A 25,264-nucleotide genomic window follows, 5' to 3' on the forward strand; every position below is an offset into this window, starting at 1 on the left:
ATACATAGTATGTTTCAGTTGGCCTGAGCAATGGAGTTAGCAGTATTCCATATTGCAATAGGATATGATGGAATAAAAATGAAGATGGATTTGGTTCATTCTCACAAACCAATGAGATGAGCAGGATTAGTTTCACCGGCTACAGATGGAGGAAAAATTATTGGCTAATAAGTCCTTGAAGCATGCTGAACTGGATTAGGAATACGAGTCTGCATGTATGGCACCACTTAGTTTCCCGCAAAAACAACAATGCCCGCCATTTGCCTGCTAAACATCAGCCCCCAGCAGCTCTTAAAACTAGTCAAATGCCCAAACCTACCGAGAAAATATTATTCAAATACAGCGGGCTAAGTTTTCCCTCAATGCGTAAAGATCTTACACGTAAACGTTTGTCAAAAATTCATCGAAAAGGACGAAGAACGCACAATGCATTTAGAAAACTCAGCGAATTTTCTCATCAATCGGACATTAGATATTCTTGGAAGACAGTATATTTACATCAACGTGGGAATGATAGTGAAACGCCAGGCATTAGTTAGGTGAATATGTCTGCAATTCCTCGAACACCTGTTGAGCCTGTTCCTGACAAACGGGTAAAGAGCAAAGAGAAGTAGATATCGACTAAGGACAAAACTGTTTGGGGACAGGTGGGCTATATCGGTTTCATAAAACCTCTGACCTTAGGATAACAATGGATTGAATTGTGAACACTACGAGAAGGCAATATGCTGCCCTTGCTATCTCGCAGCCAGCTGTTTTGCTCAATGCTTGGCTATTAAGCACCACGGAACAATAGGTTTGGCAGCTGGAGTGAATATCTCAAGCATTTGAATGGTAAAGAATGAAAGTGATTTATCTAATAATGTTTATTTTCATCGTCTGACATCATTCGTTACGTCACTTCGATAGAATACAGTGTTTTGTATTACGCGCAGACACGTCGTATCATCTCACAGTGGGTGCAATGAGGCTAAATGAAATTAACACACGCTAAATGTAATGCAAAGTTATCCAACAATGCTAAGAGAATAATTGAGTCAAATCGTCCCGACTCTAGGTTTGGCCAGAGTTAAGGTGAAAAGAGAAAAAAAAACAATTCTCGCGATAATTTGAGTAGGCTTGGCCTCGCCTCAAGTGTATCGAGTGGGTATGTTGTGATCTTTAAGTAGGCAATTCAGTGAAAAAGTTTTCCTCGTCTTGCTTGAAGTACAATTGAAGATTAAAGAGAATGAATTGCACTGTTTTAATTTTGGATAGTCTACATTTTTCGTACTATTTTTAAATTGTTCTACCGGCAGGTTTTTAATTTAGATCTATATAGATATATTCTAGATAGAAATTTCAAATTTTCTACTCATCAGTTACAGAGCGTTTTGTGGATCATCGCGACCTTTCATCTCTCCCACATTTAATTTCCCTCTTCATTTCACGGTAAGGCCTATTTATTTTCATTCTATGTATGAAATCTAAGATATTTCTCCCCCTCCTCTAAGATTGTTTCCTGTTATATTTTTTAACATATCCTCCCAGTATTCGGCCCAGCCAGACCCATTGTGTCCTCCCTATCTCCTCTAGAAGTTTCCTATCCTAACCCACTATATCGAGCACTTCCTCGTTCCTTTTTCTCTCCATCCATCTCATCTTCTGCATTCTTCTCCGCCGCACATCTTGAATGCGTCCTCTATTTTCACAGTCTCCTTCCATTGGGTCCACGTTTCCGCGCCGTAAAGCTCAACCTTCCAGATCAGACTATTCTCTATCCTTTCCTGAACACCCCCACACAACGATCCTCTCATATATTAGTTGAAATTTATGAACGCCTCCTTTGCTGACACAATTCCCTTCCTAATATCATTAGTGATGTGTCCGCTTTCCTCTAGTGTAAAACCAAAATAGCTGAACCACTCCACCACTCAATATTGTGACCGCCTATTTTATAGTGAGCCTCATGTTCCATGCTCGCAATGCTTTGCGGAACCTCTTACCTTGGTCTTATTGTTATTGATATTTACGCGATATTGTCATCGCAGATTACCTAACGATTCAATTGGTGCCTGCCACTCTTTTGCCGGCTATTAAATCAACGCTTGATAATCCGCAAACCCCACTGACTACAACAATCCCCAGACACCGAGAGCCGCTACATTGCTAAGCTCTTCCCTAGTCTTCTCTTAACTAGCTTACGCAACGATCCTTTCATTACCTTGAACTTTCTCCCTCGTGTATTTGTGCCATGCAAATAAAATTTTAATCTGTTGTATTTGACTACTTAAAACTGCAAATATTATCTAAAAATCATGGCGTTCAATTCACATAACATATATCCAACCTTTTTTCTGTTTCCAAAAGTTAAACCGTACGCAAATACTAAGACGAACCGGCGCGTTCAATAGTTCTCCAAGAAATACACATTAGTGGTTATTTAAATGCCTCTTGATTATATGGCGCAGGAGTAGGGCCCATAAACGACTTAAAATATGCCATCGTATTTGTTGACGCCTCCAGCACGCAACTGGAATGACCATGTGAAGTTTTGCTCGGGACCCAGGAGTCTGTCGTGCTATTGTTAAATCCTGAGAATACGTAACCTTTAGGGTCAGCGAAAAGTTTCGCAACTTTTGGAGGATTAATTTATGCTCAGCTTTGTATTCAAACGAAGTTAATTATTTTTCCTTGCTTCAGATCGAGCGACTTGCTGTTGAGATGCCGTGTTCCATTATGTCCGCACGGAAATCCTAGCGAAAATTCTCTCACAAATATACGGAGGCAATTTAGAAAGCGAGACGCTTTGGGTGCGAAGGCGAGGAAGTCCCTCGGCCCGTTGCGAAAGCACTTGAAGGGGTCCGGCGCACTATGGTGGAAAATGTTGCAGAAAAAATTACGCCCTCTCTGACACAATGCTGCCGCGGTGTTGCAGTTTCTTTTTGGAAGGGAAGGAAACCGTGGCGGAACTCGGGCGGTTCGCAATGAGAGAGAGAAGGAAGAAATGGCTGTATATGCAGTTCCGGCCCCTCGTGCGGGCTGCATTAATTTTCCGGCTCTCCACGCCATTGAAATTCTTTCCCCTTTCGTTCTGCTCTGTCTAACCTCTCATGCATACCTATACGTTTCCGGTGCGACTGAGATACCTAATGAGCACGCTTCTGCGAATTAGATTTTTGGATTCTGTCACAGGGTGTTCAGTAGGGTGTTGCTTATTTATTTATTTTTTCTCGGATTTTTGATTTCTACCTCTTAAAATATGCTATGGGGTACAGGATGGATATCCTAAAAAAATTCAACCCGATTGTTTAACATTTAAAGGTCGTTCAAGGAGCATAAATTCAATAGCATTCAAATTTCCTGATTTTAGGAAATAGCATCATTTTCAGGGGTAGCGCACAATTAAAGGGCCTAATTTCGCTCCATTTTTACATCCGCACAACAGTTTTCCAGGAATACAGTACTTTTCCGCGAGTTACAGCCACGCCTCAAGCCCCTAACGGCGAAATAATTCTAGCATAAATCAGGGTTTCCAGGGAAATGTAACAAAACTCCCGGGTTAATCTTACGTGATTACTGCAGTATATAAGAATTTGAAACATCCAAAATTACTTCAACACTTTTAAATAACATTTTATTTATGTATTATTTTACGTTCCTAATTTAAATTTCTCTGACACAATGATGCCGCGGTTTTCCATTTTTTTGCTTTCATTTTTTAAAATCATCAATACATTAATATTAAATAAATATTTCAGCGCTCAAATAATTCGATAAACCCGAATCGGGGTTTGGATTTAGTTACGTGAAAATTAATTGAGTGCAATTAGTAACTGGGAATTATCTACGCTTGTAGTACCTTTTATAGAGCTTCAAGTAAAGTCACACCGATTCAATCAGTTATTATGCTGAATTCAGAAGCGTTCATGTGTAGTTCTTTTTGTGTTTCTTTTATTTAGTTCCCGCAATTTTTTCCAATATCTTCTACTTTTCTTTCCTTGTCTTATTACTAGTTTCCTTTGATTAAAGAAATAAGAATTAATCTTTACCTTTTAAAGGGTGATGGATTTATCAGTCGCGCAGCCTCTCACTGGAAAAGCCCCATAAATATATGAAATGAAGGCAACAGCCAACCGAGAGGTGAAAAGGGGTTCAAGTCCCCCAGAAATAGCTAGGGGGAGCCTGGTCCTCCTACTTAAGTGGTATTTTTTCCGAAAAAAAGTACGAAACTTGTGCATTCAAGTAAAATGAAAACAAAAATATCAAAAGTTTAAATAAATCATAGTCTTAAATAGTACTTAAAGTTTTGTTTCCAGTGGCTAATTAAAAGAAATTTTCCCGGGAACCTCCGTGTTTCACTGGGGTATTCCGGAGTCCCCAAACCCCTGGCAGGTTTTCTGCCTCCCTCCCCCACAACATGAAACTGTAAACTTCGCACATGTTGATTGTCGTTTTTGCTCTCTCATATCATTCACAGAGGTAAACCAGACAAAGCGGACAACTTCGGTAACACGGCCCTGCACTTCGCCGCCGGGCGCGGGTACATGCCGTGCGTCACCTTTCTGGTCAACTTCGGCGTGAACCTGTGGGCGCTGGACATAGACGGCCACACGCCTAAGGAAGTCTCGGCGATGAACGGAAGGGAAGAAGTGCTGCGATTCCTCGACGCGGCCGTCGCGAAAGAGCTGGCCAACGACAAGAAAGGGGTGAGGGCCAAGCAGGAGAAGGCCAAGAAGGACGCGGAGAAGAGGGCGAAACAGCTGGAGAAGATTCAGAAGAAGGCGAGGAAGGCGGCCGAAAAGGAAGAGGTGAACATGAGGAAGGCACGGAAGAAGATGGTCACGCTGGACAACACTGTGGTGTCGACGGAGGGCGTGATGCCACACAGGCCGTCGACGATCCTCTTGGGATTGCGGAGGGCGGGAAAGACGAAGGGAAGCATGAACGGAACCAGCACGCTGGCCACAGCAGAGGTTTCCTCCAGCCCCAAGTTTTCGGAGATAGTCAACAGGGGGACGAATAGGCCGCCCACCGGAGTGCAGAAGAGGGTGCAGCAGAAGAAGAACCAACTAGTGAATGCGGCGCCGAGGAGGAGCAGTGGAGGCACCTTCAAGATCGGAGAGGTGGAGGAAGGAGGAAAGAGATCGATCAGGAGTCTCACTGGTCTTCAGAGGGACTCGGAAGTGATATATGTCGGGTCATATGACACGCAAGGGGGTGAGTAAATTTGTTTAGGCAGATTGGTGATTTTTGCAACAGGAAGTCCTCTTCCGTGAATATTTGAAACTCAAATCGAAATAAAAATGGTGCTATTACAACAATACAGTTAGGAAATATTTTTTCAAGTTTTCTGGTTGTAATATCTGTGAAAAACTTTTGACATACTCACATTGCATCTCAATATCTCTAGGTTGCGATCTGAATTCCCAACAGCCGCTGGGAATCTGTGACGGTTTTTCGCACTGTTCCTATACCTCTGTCAGTGGCACAGCGAGGGGGAGTTTTGGGGGATAAACCCCCCCCAGTGCTCAGAGAAATTTTGAAGTTTAATCCATTTCACTTAATTGGATTAATATTACTTATAGAATACTGTAAATATTAATAACATATCCCTCAGAAGGCCGCATAACTCACCATTTTGAACCATTTAAATGAAAAATTTTCTAGGGGAGGGCCCCCTCACCTCCCGCTTACCCTGGCTGGTATTCCACACCCTCAGACACCCCAGTGTTTTGTGCCTAAAACCCCCCCTAGCCTTAATTCCTAGCTGCACCCCTGACCTCTGCACCACCATAATTCAATCTACATACTTGATCACTTTCTGTATTCATGAGCTCTCTCTTGTATAACTGCATCTGCAATGATGGATAAAGCATAATCTTTTTACAATTAGCTTTCTCATCTAGTAAAACTCCTTTCTTTCTGTGATTGTATTTTATTCCCATTCATTATTCTCAGCTTTCATTTCCATCTCATCATATACTTACTGCTGCATTACAGTTATCCATCACCTCTGGATATTTCTACTTGGTCTTGCCTGAATTATTTCCTATAGCTCTTTATGTGCCCTCATCTGCTTTCCCTCTAATGTAACAGCTATTCAATATGTGTACCTTGATTACAACGACATTAGTAGGCTATGCTTCAATTTCCACCTTTTTAATTGCATTGCTGACCTGATCTACACCTACTGCTCCTTTCCCAAGTATGAATATGTACAACTTTTCTGGGTGCATGTACCCATTCTGCAACATTTTTCCCCATGTCCATCACTCCAGTGATCCCCATTTCTCTATCACTCAATTCCAGCATACCTATTTTTCTTTTTATTATTTTTTACCTTTTTCCCCTTCATCATTGCCACTATATTTCACATTCTTATTTTTCTCTGCTTCCTTGTGATAAGTCACTGCAAAAAATTATAATATTATAGACCTTGAAGACCATGCAACACTCACAGCCTTAAAATGACACACACTTTTTCCTTGCTCATGCTATGTGGTCTAATGTTTTCAGAAATGATGGATTACTTGTAGGGTTTCCTGCATCTATCTCAACTCTATCTTTCACATGAGATTATCACCTCTACTGCCATTCATCTGGTTCCTACCTTTCAAAATATTTATTCAGAATAGGTGGACCTACAAAAAATAATTGGGAATTCCCCCCTTCAGTCCAACCTAAGGGGTCTTTCAAACTTGCAAGTACGAAGAAACTAGGATATAGGCTCAAGGAAAGAAAATGAAAAAGCTTAATGAAAAATACATATATGGTCATGCAGAGGATATTAATTATCCTTCTGAAATTATAAAAATTGGACCTAAGCCCTTGATTTGTCTGCTGACCATGTCACTATCTAGTTTAAAACATTTTCTAAACAAACTGATGTATGATTTAAAGAGTTCCCAAAACTTTCAATGTGATGCCAAAATATTGAATTCTTTTTGCCCTGAACTGGATTATGTTTGTTGTATTGATTAAATGTATGAGTGATTTCTTTAGGCATTATGGTGCATGGAATTTGTCAACTTGCTGTTCCGAATGGCTCTTTATTGATAATGACTATAAGAAAGTTGATAAAAATATTTATTGTTGAAAATTGGTGATTTGTTCTTGAGTTTTTTTCTCAATATTTTACATGGTTCAGTTCTTTTTATATTATTTTCTTTTATTGCACTCCATGAAAGGATAACCTTTGAGGACAGTACAACTTTTAACTTGTCTTCCCAGTTTAAAGCTTATATTGATGTTCACAGATATTCAATATATGCATGCATCCCTTGTTTTGTTGTTGAATAAATCCTGTAGTCCAGTTCTTCACTTAAAAGTTTTGTTTAGTCTTGTTCTACCATGGCTTATGCAAATTAATAAAAGTCTATTTCAAATTAAATATTTCAGGAAAAAGAGGAAAAATTACAGATGTGTTTGATACCAAAGGAGAGCTTAACCGATCAATATCCCAGCCAGATTATTTGAATCAACCTCAGCATGCTGATTCAGGTTTTGTTGATGACTACCTGATGCATGAGAGGGGGAGTATATTTGAAAGGCCTGGTTTTGGCAGTGTTGCTTTCAGGTGAGTACTTCCTGGTGATTTAGTGATATGGCTAACTTTTTTTTATCTTGTAACATTTTCAAAGTATAGCAGAAGCAAGTGATTTTAGATGCGATGCAAAGACATAAACATCAAAGGACGAGACCTGGAGAACCAGATTCTCATCCCTATTCTTGTCAAGTAAATCAAGTCTAGTAAACCTAAGTCAAGTAAATTTTTATCACAAAATTTCTGCCTGTGGCGTTTATTAACATTTTTTATGTAGTAACTAACTTTTTTATTGATGAAAATCAATGCCTTGCCTGATAAAACTAAATATGGGAAAGCAATGTCATTGTAATTTTAGAACTCTTAGACCTTACTTTTATGTTTCATATACTTTGCTGCAGTGCTATATTTATCTATCACATGGGTTTTATTTGAATTTTGGTTTTCTTACATGTGCTTCCCCAAACCTCTTCTTCATAGTCTTTATCAATAAAAATATTAGATGCCAATGCCTTCATATCATTATCAATAATGCAACTAAATTCTTTCTATATTTTACAGCACTCCTCAATTTAGGTTTTCCCCTTCCAATATTTTTATCACAGTTAATACTGAAGTATGAGAATGCCTTTTAGTGTACTTACTATCTCTGTGATGTTTAAAGATAATTCCTCTTCTTTAAGTAAGCATTAATTTGTGATTTGGAGAGGGATATCATATGCTAAACATTTCCCATTTAAGGAATTAATTTTTTCCTACATTTTACGTTGATACATATGTATCCTGGTTTTAGGGAGTTCAAACACTTCTTCAAAATTCTCTGGCTACATGTACTTCAAAGCTACATTTCTGACTACTTTTCCTTCCTATTGATTGATAACCTTGTGTAATATCTCTCCAATTCTTCAGTGATAATAAATCGACATGCCAAAACTTCTATCACCTGGATAAAATATTAATTAAGGACAAATGAGAAAAGTCTGCTCTTGAAATCATAAGTTGTCTTTTGCTTTAGGAACTCCATTACAACCACTCTGAATGGACTTCCACTGGCTAATGGAGGGTTGGACAGCAAAGGAATGAAACCCGATGATCGAGATAGTGCTCATATCAGTGAAGACAGAGTATCATCAGCTGGCACGGGAAGAGCCACAAGCAGTCATGGAGGAGGCAATGAAGACAGTAGCATTGGTAGTGCTGGCAGTTTGGCACAACGACAGAGGAATGCCGCACAGGGAGTTCCTGAAGGAGGTGGAGTACCATGGGATGAGGAGGATGTTGCCAGTGGTAAGAGCATTTAAAATAATCATTCCACCCATTGGACTTTGAAAGAAAGTGCAAGAATAGGACCTGAAAATTAATTTAAGATATAATTAAAGAGTTGACTGCTATTGGAATCTGCAACTGTCTAATGGAGTACATGTCGTATAGGAATTACATTACATATTTATAATCGATTCTCCCAAAAACATTAAATCACATGAGATTGGGATTTTATGAGATCTATTTTCACCACATTCATTCAAAACTTAAAGAGTTTATTGATAATGATGAATTAAACATATGGTTAATTTGAAGAGATTGTGTATGCAAGCATCCATGATATTCATCTCATATCTTAAAATGCTATTTTCTCTCTGACACAGATGATGAAGAAGAGACTGAATGGTCACCATTGCAGTTATTCCTTTTGGCTTCTGGATTAGGAAGTTATGTCCAAAAATTCATTGATGAGAGAATAGACCTGGAAGCATTGATGCTATTAACTGAAGAGGACCTCATTTCCATGGGTCTTCCGCTTGGTCCAAGGCGCAAATTGCTTCGTGCAATAGAAGACCGAAGATCAGCTCTGACTGACCCAGGAGAGGTGGCAGACAGCCGTCTATAAGAATGAGGCCTTATTCATCCCAATTGAATAAGTTCAATTGGTTTAAGAATATATCTTTTAAAGAATTTATAGATGTACATGTCCGTGCAAACATTTTTCAGCTTGGAATATGCCCATTCTGACCCAGTACTAAAAATGATTCTCCTATAAAGGATACTGAGTTTCCAAGCCAGTTTTAAAAACCAATGTATTGATTGATTGTACAAAGGGTGCTTTGGCCTTTGGCCCAACCTTGCTTGCTGGCATTTCTGATGGTTTTTGTCAAACAATGCCAATGTAAAAAGAAGCTGACCGAAATTAGTAACTGCATCTGGTATACAATTTAAATTTATGTCACCTATGAGAAGCTGAAGATAATACATACTGGAAGTTAATGGAGCATAGAGTAAAATACATATCAGATATGTTACTTTCTTTCAAAATACGCAAGCAATAAGTTATAAGAAAATAGACTGACTTGATAAAAAGGATCAAATAACAGAGGGTATTTATGGAATTTATGACATTCTAAATGAATGATTTTACTTCAAAGGTATATTATCAGTGTATATATTACATAAAAAGTACAAATTGCAGTAAGAAATTTTGATTGTGGCATGTTTGGATAAGCTGGTGAGAAATTATGTGGTAACATTGTATTTAAATAAATGTATATAAATTAATTTGATTTTTAATGCTCATCTAAGTATTTGAGCTAAGTTATTTGAAATGGAAGATGTTTTGTGAATTTTCAAGAATTGAAAAATTATAGTTATATACTGTAAGTATTTTCAATACATGTTTAGAGAGAGCAAATATTTATGTTGAATAAGCGATTTAAGGAATTATAATTTTACAGATCACACATTTTAATGTTTCAAAATCAACATAGAACTACATGTTAAGAGTTAAAGCTGAAACTGATGAAGGCCTCCGCAGGAACTCTGTAAATAAGCACAAGGACTCATGCGAATTTGCACCAGTAGTAAGAAGAAGCATTACTGAGGAAAATAATTTGTGGCCATTCAAGAAGGAATAATTGTCAATGCTTATTTTCAGCTTTACCACATTTTATAGAACTCGATCTTGAGAGAATGGCTGACAAGGAATTTGCCTACCTTGTGTAATATGATGGTTTGGTTCATCATTGACAACTACATGTGCTAAATTATGTGCCTAGTTACATTGGCCGCTAATAAAAACAGGTAATTCTTTCACATATGCAGCTATCAAAAATGCCTAATTTTCCAATCAGGAAATAGATTTTTCAGGCAGAAAGTTTCTTTCGCCAAGACGAGTCCAAAAATTGTGAAGGTAGAATTGTTACCTTCTTATAACTTTGAATCAGGCCCTACCTGTACTTGAAGTTACCAATCCAAATTTAGCAAATTGTGCCTAAGAATGTTGAATCAGGAAAGGCTAGTTTTTCAGATTTTAGCCTATAATAGTGATATAATTTAAATGGATACCATTAAAATTATCTGGGAACGGATGCAACGATTGATTTTTATATAATGTACTAACCAAGATTAAGAACAATATTTAAATAATTCAAGACATTTCATATTATTTGAAAAATTTTCAGTTGCATAGTTTAAATGTTAAATATCCATATTTTATAAACATGCGTGTTTCAAATATCAATTTTCCAGAAAGTATTTTCTTTCCATATGGACTACCAAGTACAAAAAAAATACTAATGACATACAGATGACTTTTCAAATAACACTCACAAATGACAAAGTAAATCAATTCATTATCTCATTACAGAACTAACTATGCTTCAGCACCAAATGAAGTCACTTCCCTTACTGAAGTATCCCCTTAGTTATTCAGATCATAATTACACAAGAATCCTTCCTAAATACTATTAATATTAATTAGTATAAGGCAACATGAAATTACTTAAAAGAATTTATACATTAAATTTGATCTTTATTTGAAATACATATTATACAAAGAATTCTGGTATTGGCTACCCATGTAAACCAATTAAAAAACGGCATTAGAGCAGCAAGCTAGAGAAAGCCAAGTTCAAAAAATTTACTCAAAGAAAACTTAAGTTTCACATTAGCCTGAACATGGGTAAATGAAAAGATCAATACTTTTTACTGCCAGACAATTTTTGACGATACTCTTTCCATCATACAGCCTACAACTTGCTGCCCATCATTCATACACAAGCACACCAAAATTTCATATAAACACACAATCAAAACACACCTGTACATGCTCATACAAATATTATGAAAACATTATCACTGACTTATAGGAAATAGGGACGCCCAATTGTTACCAGTACACATCACTGGATGCCCAATGCAAAAAAGTCACTCCAGGACCAGACTGGCTACTCATCCTTTGACATGCTCTCAGCACCTTTTCGGCAATATATTCAATAATATTAGCTTTAAAACTATAGGGCTTTAGAACACACCATTCCTGAGCTTGAGAGGTAATGAGTGACTTTCTAAAGGTGATGAGGTAATGTGCTGATAATGGGACGATCCCTTCAGTTTCCATGCGACATATATTCGAAAACGAGAACATAGGCTGCATTGACAACACACTGCTTCAGAAGCAAACAAAAATAAACTTAGTAAAATCTCACCACCGTGCTGTGAGATTTTGAAGGAGTGCTTATGTATCCACAACCACTTTGAGGCACATTTTAGAGGAATTTTACTCCAAAGCCCCCTGATCGCCTTCAATACACAAAAATTTAATTAATAACTTAACAGGCATGCCTTAAACATTCAGAAGAACGCAAATGTTCGACAAAGATCTCCCGACCAATAATAAATGTAATATCAAAAATTGTGGAAGGAATTTAAGAGTTCTAATAGTAAAGAAAACCTACAAGGAACACTCTTATATTACTCTCAAATTTCAATTCAGCTTACACATTACCTATGCATTGGGGCAGTTTCTTTCAATTGATTGATTCATACTTATAATTTAAGTTACAACAGGGAAAATACATGTTTGCTTGCAAATGCAAACATCATGGCACAAGCTTGTCATTTCATTTTCCAAATTGCTAATAATACAGCATTGTAAGGGCACGGCCAATTTGCTATTTTGCTAGGACAAAGCCTGTATGAAATTAAATTAATCAATAAATCATAACATTCAGGGACAGGGATTTCTCACTGGGATAAGGAGACTTACATTTTCTTCGAATTAGACTGTAGTAGATGAGGCAGAAAATTTTCATGGAAAACTACAGAACAAAGGCTACAATTGGCAACGCAAGGCATTTGATGGTGAAGTTTCCATTATGACACTAGGCTTTTCATCCTCTCCAGAATCACCCAAGGTCATATCCTTATCACTTAATTCTTTCTGATGACCTCCAAGATGAACACATCAACTCCTTATTTACCATCTCCACGTCAAGCCAATAACTTCCTTCTGCATTCCATTGATAATCACTGAATTTCATATTGCTTTCAAATATGTCTTTCATCGATATCACACACACTTCTCAACACAAAACTTCCATTGCTGCCTAACACCTTTCCTTCCCTATAAATGCCAATCTTTTCATATGAGACGGCTACGTTTGTGGGTAGGAGAATCCATTGTAACATCATGAGTAGGGCTTGATGGAGCAGGACGTTTGCAATGACGTGCAAACTCATTGGTGATGAAAGTACTCAGTTCAGGAACGCTATGAGGGCTCGAACGGCGACGCAGAGGAGAATCTGTAATAGGGAGGTATAAAAAGTTCAGTCTCAAAGCAGCATTGAAAGACTAAATTTGTTAAGTTATGGGAAAATTACATATATTGGAGGGGAAAAAACACAAGTACTAATCCAATACCAATAGGTTATTAATTCCAGCAATTCTTTAATTGAAGTTTCCATTGTAGTAAGCAATGACAAGATGGCAAAGACACAAATATTATGACATGGGTACATAAAACAGAGCCACTGTTAAAAAAAGATGGAAATTTAGGATTATAATAACAACTTTAAAATAAATATTGCAATGTACCAACTACATTTCAACAAATAGGGTGGTTTCCTATTATTTTTTTATTGCCTTAATCGAAAGATTATTACTCCTGGAGTACGTATTTCACGCTTTTAGATTTTTAAATGATAATATCTATTTTTCGCGATTAAATGAAAAGTGAAAATTTTCAAGCGCGCGAAAACGCGACGCGTTAGTAGGAATTATGGGAAATCTCTCCGTACGTCGTATTTCTGGTTCCCCCTCCACCCGGTGAGATGACCTTGAGGCGAGGCTTAGCGCTGATACGTCGCAGGCTGCCAGCGGGTAGCCTAGTGCCCTGCCGCCTGGTAGCGCTTGGCTTAAATAAGGATTATTAATACCTTATCAAACGAGGAAAACTTTCCGACCTTAGCCAGTTTTAATAAGTGATTATTAAGACATGTTTCCCTGAGCTCTGCGCCTCATGCATGCATTGGTAACCTCAGACGACGTATAACTCCTATCTTCTCCTATAGAAACTAGGTCCCTGTGACGTCACGTGGAGTGGCATCGCATGGGCGCCAATCTGGCCCTTTTCAAATGAGGATAAAAATGGACCATTGCCATTCGTCTACACCGGCATTTATAAAACGAAATAATTTGTATATTATGAATACACTAATGGTGGGTAACGAATCGCAATTATTGCCTTTTGTTTTCTTTGATGAAGGAAACTACCCTATTCTAAGTTATTGCATTGCCAAACAGAATATAATATGAGTGACAATACACTGAGTACACATAAATAAAAAATGTCATTTTCATTAACGTCATAATAGTTCCATTTAAATTAGATGCATAGAAAATAGAAGAAAAAGGAAACCTGTCCTATTTTTCAGGGATTTTGCAGACTCACAATGTCCACTTGCTGGCCATGCTAAGTGATTTCATACTTGTTAACCAATATTTCATGATAGGTATTTCAACAAGGAAGAAAACCTCCATAACTAGAGCCAAACCAAATTTTACAAGTCACTGAGAGGACAATTTTATATGGGATATGCAGCTATGATCATACACTATTTCATTCCCAGAGAAAACTGATAAAATTCCCATGAAACATCACTATTGTTGATTTTTTCTTCATCAACCGACATATTAAAAAAATTATTTCAATAATGGCTTTTAATTAGATCTCATGATCAATGAGTACCAATAAAAAAATCAGCTTTTCATCAGAAACAAGACGGCCTCTACACCTGGCCTCAAATTTTGGCAGTCACCCAACAGCAGAGTTTTAAGCTGTTATAATGTGTAAGTTTAAAATATATAAGGTTTCTACTTACTTGAAAGAGCTAATGCTTCCCTAAATGTATGCAGATTATCATCCACAATAATGCCACCTGGATTCTGATGGTCAAAGTGATTATCATTTTGGTTGGTAGCAGCTGTATGGCAAAGGGAAGTTCTATCTAGAATCATCCGTGGTCTTGGTGAGCCCCTGCATCAAAAATAACCTTGAGTAATGCAGCTCATCATAAAAATACAAAACTATGGTGTGCATTCAAAAAATATGGATGATAATAACAATTAATGTCTGGAAAAAACAGCACCATTTCACAACACATATTTGATGACATCCACAGCTAAAATAAGGCCAGTTGCAGAATAAATTTAGTTAATACTTTTTGTACTGGTATATACTTTAAAATTTATATGATAAAAAATACTATGTCTATTTCAAGAGCAATTCCGGAAATACAATTATGTACTTGAATTTATTTTGTAAAGAATATGCACAGCACACCCAGCTAATTAAACAACTAACAATTAGCACTTTAAGAGGAGAAAAAAAAAACAAAAAATAAAGAGCTTTTTATTAAGTTAATGCATCTGGAAGAGATATCAGCACCACTAGAGATACCTAAAATATACTGTATCAATGAAGATACGATTCTGCAATTAGGTATACACACAACTTCACAGAAATCCGAAGGGGTATTAATTTACTTCAACAGAAAAACATAATCAAAATTTCAATAAGATTACATGGATGGCAGCTCATATCACAAAACTTAATGACATGAAGAATAATGTATTATCTAACTCAAAAAAACTTTATCAGACTGGAAATACCTGTGGTGGTGCCCATGCGGATGGTGACTGTGAGGGTGATGTGTGTGATGAGGTCGAGGCGGGGGTGCTTTACCCGCTAGATATGCTATAAGATCCTCCCGTCGGATATGCTTCCGTCTTTTACGCACCCAATTCAAAATATCACGAGTTCTTTTCTGGTAACCACATTGTTGCCCCAACTCACTTAGGCGCTTCATGGCATCAGAAGATTCTAACATGAAAGGAATTTCAAAATGAGCAACAAAAAATTTCGGTTCACTACCTCTACCAGTCACTAATACACTGGATGCGGCAGGTTGCACACAACAGTTACCATCACCCAACTGTATTAACACTGCTGACCACATTTTCCCTGTATATTTCTCTATATCAATTCCACTGAGACTGTTTCTTTTACAAGATTGTCGATAAACAGTAAATTCAATAGTGATACAAAACATACAACAGATATGTATTACAAGAACAAAAGAAATAAAAACTATCGTGCATCATAATGTGAAGAAAACTTTAAGAACACTAATTATGCAATTATTAGCCGGATTAATAATTTCCGACGGTGACCTGACATTACATATACATGTAAAGAGAATCATGAACTTAAGGAAGTTGAGTGGAAATATCTTAGTAGCGACATTTTACATAATAGCAAATATAAGACAGTGAAAATTATGAAACAAACCAATTCTACGTCAAAATTTAATCTAACTTTAAGCTAGTAAGCACAATATGAAGCGGAAAGAAAAATAATACTCTAAGATTCTAGAAAAAAACAATGAAGCGGCGGTAGCACTAATTGCATGGAAACCAAAACTAATTTCAATTATAATTAGTTACAAAGAGAAAGAAGGCGTTCACTGCAAGCTTTTTAACGAAATATGAAACGATTTATTGCTACATAGCGCCGATAAACAAGGCACTAATATAGCATCCTCATTGATCACAAAATGGCAGCCTTGTGACACATTCAATTTCCACGTATTACGCCTTATAGGCAGTAGATGTGCCTAAGTTTGGTTCATAAAGGACTTATTACTTCAATGGTCTTTTTTATAGTACTTCAAAATATACTATTGTCAAGGGAAATAAAAAATAATAGCAAAATAATTATATGTTCCACACTCCACATCATTACGTGTATAATGAGTCTTGTTCATTTACGAAAATGAAATGAGCTGAGAATTGCAAGTAAAATTCACTGGTAACGATTTGCAAATTCTCTTAATGAGGATTTGAAGCAATAAACCATTTACCTTTGTACAGCGACGTAACAGTTCCCGCAGCAGTCTGAAAAGGCAGCCACAAAGAAACTCCCTGCATGCGGTCTGAAAAATTGTAGAGATGATGACCAGATTTATATAATGAGGGCGGAAAACAGGAAATTTTAATTTGTAAAATCAATTCATGCGACATACCTTTGTACAGTTGTGCAATGGCAGTGGCAGTATTTTGAAATTGACTCCAAGCTTTCTGATTCACTAAATCACGTTCACTTTGAAGAAGAACCTCGTACTCTGGTTCATTTTCTATGTGCTGAAGACACTGCTGCTCCCAGTTGGTGATCCATATATCGAGTAAAGGGTCTTCTTCTCTTTCCCTATCTTCACTCATTTTTGAAAGGTCTGGTAAAGACGTGAGCTTATAACTTTGCTCCCGTCAAAAAAAACACCGAATTGAAAAATAGACTATCCTCCCAAAACACTGGGAGTGAAAACCTTGGCCAACCGCAGGATGGTACGTTGCGATCAGATGTGAGATCTTGGTACTACCTGTCCTGTAGAGTGCACTGAAACTGTGGCATATGAGAAATACGCACCTGGAATAATTCTTCCAAAATTCAAAGCTTTTTGCAATGTCCAAATAATAAATAATTCTTCTAGTCAAGGATATGGCTCCGATTCATCACGTTTCGCTGTCTAAAATGTGTAAATACACAAGAAGTAATTCATCACACACAATCACAATTTTTTTTCACAGATGAGATGCCACCTGACGGACAAGAAAAAAATTAGTACCAAGTGACAAACGCTAACCGTAGGCTTATTGTAGCGAAAATCGTGGATATTGATTTTGACAATTGATTTTTTAAATTTCTTTATATTAAAAATGCTCTGGGAGCTGATAAATAGAGAAAATTTCAAGTGGAATATATACTACATTTATGACCTAATGAACTAGAGCAATGAGCAAACTAAGCGAATGTAAATCTAGATCTTTCTAATCGATTGTGTGCTTGCTCTGCGAATTATCGTATGGTTCGTTTAAAACTAAAAGATATTTGGCACTATGCGAGCAAATAAGTGAATAATCCTTGGATTATTTGAACAGCAAGTCCAAACTAGCATTAACGATGAGTCAAACTGTAATATTCAAGTGCATTACAAACACATTAAAGCGAATAGCATATTCAAATATAAGATTGTGGCAATATTATCTGAAATCTTCGAATGAATAAGTCAGAAACCATCCCGAGGATATTGTAGTTACGGACTCAGAGCGAAAACTAAATATATATTTTCTGAAAACTCAAAGAAGGACAACAGGTATTTATTGGTGCTCGAAATTGCGCGAAATTCAAAATGCTAAATAACGTGTGGAAAACGCTGACGCAGAGTATGCCAGAGTTGTGATACTTCCGATGTGTTCTCGGGTCTCCAGCTGGCTCATTGTACTAAGAGCTTGCTATTACCCTCAGATTCTTGTAAAGTACTTGATATTACTACCAGACTGTAGATGTCAAATTAATTTTAAATGTACCAATATAGGGCAATAGCTGCAGCAGTTACAATATAAGCATCATGATGCTTATATTGTAACGTCAAACTTGTTTTTCTTTCGGTTCACTTTATTTCCACAGTACGATATACTTTTCCTGTACAAATTCCCTCTAAACTCATTTTGCTTCCTCCCTTTTGTCTCTTGAAGCTTCCGCGTCAAAACATCAACCAGCATAAAAATTCAAGAAACTATTAAGGATTCAAAAATTACAGAAAAAAATTAAAAAACCAGATGTTGCAAAGCATATTTTTCACTTCGAAACTTTGGTAATGCACCACTTTTACGATCATTGTCCTCCAAATTTCGTTTGATCACATTCTGACAAATTATGTGTTGAAAATTATAACAATAATTTAATTAGGGATGATGAATTATGTGGGCAAAAAAAGCTAAACGTTTTATTTTTGTATTAATTTGGACATGAGTAATCGACAGATTCGTCATAGGTAGCACTAAAATTTAGAATATAGGCGTAAACAAATATTGAATTGAATCATTGGTCGTGCAGTTTGGAAAACGGAATTTAACGTAGCCAAGGCGTTCCAAATGATAATTTTCACGTGACTCTGGTATACGATACAATATGATAAATTTCATGTGAAAATTTTTCATTTCCCTATTAAAATATGAACGTAAGAATTTAGAAACATATTGTGCTACGTTGTGCTAACCCCAGCTACACTAGCACAGCACCGGTGCACCGGCCTAACTTCGAAAATCGATTTAATCAACAGTCGACGCTATCGGGCTATCGGTGTAAAATAATCGATCGGGAGGCACAATCGATGGCTCCATTTACACTGGGAATTTTGAGTCTTGCTGATTGTAAGCAGTTGTGTAAGACATAATGAAATAATCTATTCTCTGTGAATGTGAGTTATTTTCATTTGTTTTTTTTAATAATTATATTAGTATATGCTCAAGCTATGGCAGATTACGATGTTCTGCTTATCTTTTGAATGTGACTGCGTGCTTTTATTTGTGAAGTATTAAACTGGATGTGTAGGCTTTATTAGATCGTTAACAGGGCCGGAGTTTGATGGAAAGACGCCGTAGGCTATTCCACTTATGAGGTCCTTTGATCCAGGCGCGTTGATCTTAAGGATTGCATTTCTATGTTTGTTTATTAGTCAGATGCGTAGAATTTTTCCTTGTTCTCGGTTCAGTGTTGTTATTGTTCACTGGTTTGAGAAGAGTGTAGTTTTAATGTTGCTAACTATTTTAATGTAGACCCCTCCTGATCATGAGGACTTAGGCAGAAGCCTAGTTAGCGTATTAGAAAATCCGACCCTGATCGTTAGGTTGAAGGTACAAGAACCAGGTGAAGCAGTGAGATTTATCCAGGAGCAGCTTTTAACAGTGACCACAACCCAGTGGTAATGGAAAGTCAGCTCTGATACAAGAAGGCGAGGAGGATGAAACGAGAACAGTGTGGAATCTGAAGTCACTGGAAGAGGAGAAATGAAGAAGTTTCACAGCTTTCATTGACGATATGCTGGAAATAGAAAGGGAGGCAAGCCAAAGTAAAAAACTGATGAAATAACCTCAATAATGCCATCACAGAGGTAGCCAATCAACAACATGGGAGTAGGCTGTTTAAAATCAAGAAACCATGGATTACTAATCACATCACACCGATAATTCATGGATTACCTTTAATTTGTATGAATTTTAACTTATTAACTATTTTCTTGTACGTGGTTTCATAACTCCATCAACAAATGAGAAATTATCTTGAAGGGGTCTTAGTGGGTGCTAATTGTTTAGAGGGACTTATCTTGGTTGATTTCTGTCCATAAAAGAAGAAACAAAGAAATGCAGGACGAGAATATGGTTGCTTCGCTTAGGACTGGTGAAGCAAACCAAACACACATGGGGCTCAAGGTGTTGAAATACAAGGAAAAAAAAGAGAGAAGGCAGTGAACTAATAAGTAAGATATCTTTTTCATGTTAAAGGAGCTGACACTTCTTTATGTTCCACTAGCAGGATAAGCAGCAATTTTCAAGTTGCTCTGATTTTTTTGTTAAAAGTTCATGTTTGTTATTGCATCACTATAAATTGGCAGAAATGCTGTATGTGAGCAACTTTTATAATCAATAAATAAATTAAATAGTATTTAACTAACATCTACAAACCGATGCCAAACTCCCCAACCTTAACCCACATAGCACAAAATATCTTCTAGATGTCTAGAAAGTATGAAGAATGTCTTCAGCTAATGTCTAGAAAATATCTTGTAATATCTTCTAGATATTTTGTAGATATCTGAATGTCTGCTTTTACGATATCTTTGAGAAGATATTTTCAAGACATTCATATTCAAATTGGATCCATTAGGAAAATTCAGGGTAAATGATACGCAAATTAACCCCGCCAACATAGGAGGATTTATGTGGGGCCAAGGGGGCACGTGCCCCCCCCCCAGATGGTATAAAATTAGGAAACAATTTATTTTGTGTATTACAGAGCCTCAATAAGTGGAATAGTGAGTGGGTGGGTCTGGGGGGTCCGGTTCCCCCCCCCCCCCCAGTTCCCCCCTCCCAATTTTCAAATTTATTTTCTTTAATAAGGCAAGAAATATAAAAATTGATGATTTTTTCAATTTTTCATTTTAGAAGGCAAAGTGAATGTGTTTTTATATTTCGGATTTCGGGGGGGGGGGGGAGGGGGTCCGGACCTCCCCCAACGAAATATAAAAATTGATTTTTCATTTTTTTTCTGTTATGAAGCAAAGTAAATGTGTTTTTATATTTCAGGGGGGGTTCGGACTCCTGGACCTCCCCCCCCCCCTAAATTTAAAAATTAATGATTTTTTTCTTTAATGAAGCGAAGTAAACGTGTTTTAATATTTCGAGGGGGATAGGGGAGGTCCGGACTCCCTGGTCCCCACTGCACAACACAAGAATATTCTAGGCATGATATAAGTAGGATATGTTATTTAAAGTATCGAAGACATTGAAGGTACTTTCTAGACATCTAGCAGATATTTAAAATATCCAAGACATTGAAGATATTTTCTAGACACCTAGAAGATATCCAAGACATAGAAGATATTTTCTAGATATCTATAAGATATTTTGTGCTATGTGGGAAGTGCCCAGAGCACAATTTTAAGTTTTGATTACCATAGACCTAGACTTTTCTGGCCTAAATGTAAATATGGCTTCATTTTCTGTAGTTAATTCTGTAGTTAGAGTTTAATGTTATCAACATTTAGTAATGATATGACATAGTGAATTTATTTTTAATGTGTATTGCACATTATTTTGTGTAATGTCCCGTATGTAACGTTACGTACGGGACAGAAAGATAAATACACCAAAGGATGAAGTTCGCACTGAAAAAATAGTTGCCTTAGCCGGGATTTGAACCCTGCTATCTCCTGATTGCCAGTCAGGTGCGTTAATCAGTTCCACTACCAAGCCATTTTTTCAGAGTGAACTTCGGGATGAGTTTTACCGAACAAGATTTTCACAAGTCCACACTGTGGCACATGTGGTGAGGGTCGTGCTTACCAAGCCACTGTCGGGGTGAAAAACCCTTATTCTGTCGCTGGTCTGCGACGACGAATTTCAAAGCACTGAAGGAACAAGTGACTTTGTACTCAGTCAAGCGCACGGCTAAAATGGCTTGGTGGTGGAGCTGGTTAACACACCTGACCGGTAGTTGGGAGATCCGGGTTCGAATCCCACCTAAGTCAAATATTTTTTCACTGCAAACTTCATCCTTTGGTGTATTTAACTTTGCACCCGTGCGCATGGCTGCATACAAAGTCACTTGTTCCTCCAGTGCTTTGGGACAGAAAGAAATTGAACGTTAGGGTATGTTTAAATTAAACTTAATTTTTTTACAACATTATAATCATTTAGTTGGACGCAAAACCTGTTTAGAAAATCGTATTTTGAGTAGCTGTCTGTCAAGAAACTTGGTGATAAAGAAAGTTATCTATTTTATGTTACGTGCGGGAAAAAGAAATAAGGTATTTTTAAACACTGTGTTTTAGCATCATATTATTGCAAAATCAATACAGCTTTGTGACAGAAACTCTTATATGGTACTATATTTTGATATTATAATTACCAAGACAAATAAAAATAGCATTTACTCAAGCATAGATGTGGCAACACAATCTATGAAAATGGTAGTTTTTGAACAGCTGATGAAGAGACGACTTTGAACATAGGTTACCTATATACTTAAACATATTTGACTAAAATTCTTAGTAAATGGTCAAGATATAGCCTTATAAGAAGACAACCATGACATAATAAGTTAAGTATAAAAATATTTTTATTTCCAAAAGTTACCTATTTTCATGGAATGGCTCATATTTGAAGAAAGGGAATGACTTTAAAAACCAAATTCATCAACTCTCTGGTTTGAAAAGGGAATACATTGAAGCATCAAAAAAACTGATAACAGATAATCACTATGATCTTTATTAGAAAGAAAAAGTATTCCTTCAAAGGAATAGAGGTATTAGTTTTAATTAAAAATGCAATATCTGACTGAGAAAAAATTTTAAATACAGAAGTTCAGGAAGTGTACTAAGCATGGATGATGGCGGCATATGGAATATAAATTGTGTGCACTGGGTGCGCATGATGGCATTGAGGGGTTCACAAAGGGATTCGGCAAGGATGGCCTATCACCAGCGCTCTTCATCATGCACATGGAGGAAAAGATCAAAGGCAAAGAAGAACAAGGAATCAAGGTGAATGGAAAAAAAATAAACTTGCTATGATTCGCAGATGACATTACAATCAATACAGGCAATGAGGAAGGTTTACAGGACTTGATGATCAAAATTGAAAATGAGTTTCAGATATAGAAAATGAAAATAAATGGGAAGAAAACCCAGATACATAATTGAATACAGAAGAGAGAACTGTGGCTAAAATTTGCATCAAAAGAGAGAGATTGGTGCAAGCAGAGTCATTAACCTACCTTGGGAGCACCATTACCTAGGATGGTAGAAGTGCGACACACACAAGGCGTGTAATAGCCCAAGCTAAGGTGGCATTCGTGGAAAAGAGGCCGCTAATATGCTGGCAAAGCATGTGACTGGATACCAGGAAACTGCATGAAAATATTCTTGTGGGCATTGGGACTCAGGGGTGCAGCTAAGAATTAAGGCTGGGGGGGGGGGGGGTTTAGGCGCAACTATAATACTTTAGAGTAAGTTAGCATACCCACAAGGGTAAGTGTGAGTTGCGGGGGGAGTGGGGGGGGGAACCATTAATCTTTAAAAAAAATCTGGGGGGGCCCCCCCCAGAAATTTTTTTAAGATTAATGGTTCAAAATGATGAGTTTTATGGCTTTCTGAGGGATCTTTGATTTATCCCAACACTATTCTATAAGTAATACTAATCCATTATGTAAAGTGGATTAAATTTAAAAATTTCTCTGAGCTCTGGGGGGGGGGGGTTTTATCCCCCAAAACCCCCCCTCCCCTTGCTGCGCCACTGTTGGCACTCTATGGTTCAGATGCTGGGACCATTGGAAAAAGTGATCAGAAAAAATCAGGCCTTCGAGACCTAGTGCTAGAAGAGGAGGCTGGAGATAAAAAGGATGGATAGGGTGAGAAATGAGGAGGTATATAGAAGAATAGGGGAAGAAAAGATGACATGGATCACGGTATGCCAAGGAAGAACACGGCAAAATTGCCACATAATGAGATTGGGAAACAATGGAAAAGAAAAATTGATGACCCCAGAGGAAGACCTAGGGGCAAGCACCTAGGACAGCTCAAGGAGGATATGTGGAAAAAAACCTCAGGGAGATAAAAGAGCTGGCTTAAAAAAGGGAGAAATGGAGGGCTGCAGTATATATCAATATTAGGGTTGCAATATGATTTATGTACTGCTAGATGATCAACGAAAATTTAACTCTCCAAATTAGATTTCATTTGCAAGCATTATCAATTGGTTATATTTGGTGAAAAATGTTATGGGTGTAAATTCAAATTCATAAGTTGGTCGAAAGGGTAATGAGTAGTACCCTTTTCCCTCATCATCATCATCACTGGTCAACAATCCTAGGATTGGTTTGACGCAGCTCTCCACTCAGTTCTCCTATCAGCTAATATTTTCACACCTATGTATTTCTTCTCTTTCACATCCATCTTTACTTGTTCCATATATTTTGTTTGAGGTCTTCCTTTTCCATTCTTGTGGCCTATAAGGTTGTTCCGTCTTCTTGTTTAGGTTCTCATGAAGCTTCTCTTCTCTCCTACTCCTCTTAGGACTTCCTCGTTGCTAACTAACTCGGTCGATCCATTTGATCTTCATCATTCTTCTGTACCCTTTTCCCTATTATCATTAAATAGGTGTAAAATTCTCTCAAATAACTAACTTGGATTCCAGCTAGCTTTCTTCACTCCTCCTAACTTGCTCATTTGGTGACATTTAAGTTTTGGTGACTTAAGACATGATTAGCATTTCATTCGTGCCTGAGAATGATAGCCAAAAAACAATATCACCATCTAAACATTTTTGACCCATGCATAGTTTCAAAGAAATACAGATGTGAATAGATTTAGACTCACCTCTAAGTATTTTTCCATATCACATGTGTTCTCCCCACAAAATAATTTCCATCGCTGGCTAGTTACCAGTGTAATTTGTAGGCCACTTACTTTGTCCTTGTTAGTGATAACAGGTACGTACTTTTCTATGCTAACTCTGGGTTACTCTCCACCCTTCTTTCCTTATACTGCTCTCAAGGTGTAAATGGCAATAGATTTTTGTCACTTCCTTTAAATACCTACCGACTTACAAGGGGAGATCACAAACCTTGCTCCGCCTGTTTCAATGCCGTATTTTTTATGGCCTTTGGAATGGTAAACACATCCCTAAACTAGTAGTGGTTCCCTTGAATGGGCCTTAGTTTGGCTGTAATTAATTAATTTTCATGTGGTACTTTTCATAAGCCACGAATAGTTTCATAATATTGCACGACTCAGCAGACTGGTCAGGTGGGGTAGTAGTAGCGTTTAAGGCTACCACGCGGGGGACCAGGG

The 25,264-nt window shown here is 37.3% G+C and overlaps 2 protein-coding genes across 2 annotated transcripts in view; one reads left to right on the forward strand and one right to left on the reverse strand.

The window, feature by feature from the left end:
• Positions 1 to 10,075, forward strand: part of LOC124165737 (Usher syndrome type-1G protein homolog) — a 121,893-nt gene extending 111,818 nt beyond the window's left edge. Inside the window, exons 3-6 of the mRNA XM_046543226.1 lie at positions 4,460 to 5,199; positions 7,381 to 7,558; positions 8,541 to 8,812; positions 9,172 to 10,075. Coding sequence (XP_046399182.1) covers positions 4,460 to 5,199; positions 7,381 to 7,558; positions 8,541 to 8,812; positions 9,172 to 9,413 — 1,432 coding nt within the window. The 3' untranslated portion in view covers positions 9,414 to 10,075. The remainder of the gene's footprint in view (positions 1 to 4,459; positions 5,200 to 7,380; positions 7,559 to 8,540; positions 8,813 to 9,171) is intronic.
• Positions 10,076 to 11,306: 1,231 nt separating this feature from the next.
• Positions 11,307 to 17,460, reverse strand: LOC124165746 (UPF0472 protein C16orf72 homolog). The gene is made up of 5 exons (XM_046543233.1): positions 16,880 to 17,460; positions 16,718 to 16,789; positions 15,468 to 15,678; positions 14,678 to 14,832; positions 11,307 to 13,099 (listed from the first exon to the last, which is right to left on the reverse strand). Exons 1-5 carry the CDS (start codon positions 17,073 to 17,075, stop codon positions 12,939 to 12,941), a joined length of 795 nt encoding a protein of 264 aa, XP_046399189.1. The 5' UTR covers positions 17,076 to 17,460; the 3' UTR covers positions 11,307 to 12,938.
• Positions 17,461 to 25,264: the final 7,804 nt, after the last annotated feature.

This window comes from Ischnura elegans, chromosome 1, assembly GCF_921293095.1.
Source record: "Ischnura elegans chromosome 1, ioIscEleg1.1, whole genome shotgun sequence".
NCBI classification, from domain to species: domain Eukaryota; kingdom Metazoa; phylum Arthropoda; class Insecta; order Odonata; family Coenagrionidae; genus Ischnura; species Ischnura elegans.

What these genes read in the sequence shown, in the direction of transcription:
- LOC124165746 (XM_046543233.1), bottom strand. Translation starts at nt 17,075, where the DNA reads ATGAGTGAAGATAGGGAAAGAGAAGAAGACCCTTTACTCGATATATGG. An exon ending in CATTGCACAACTGTACAAAG is followed by an intron (nt 16,790 to 16,879) that starts GTATGTCGCATG and finishes ACAATTTTTCAG; the next exon opens with ACCGCATGCAGGGAGTTTCT. An exon ending in CCGCATGGGCACCACCACAG is followed by an intron (nt 14,833 to 15,467) that starts GTATTTCCAGTC and finishes TTTTTGATGCAG; the next exon opens with GGGCTCACCAAGACCACGGA.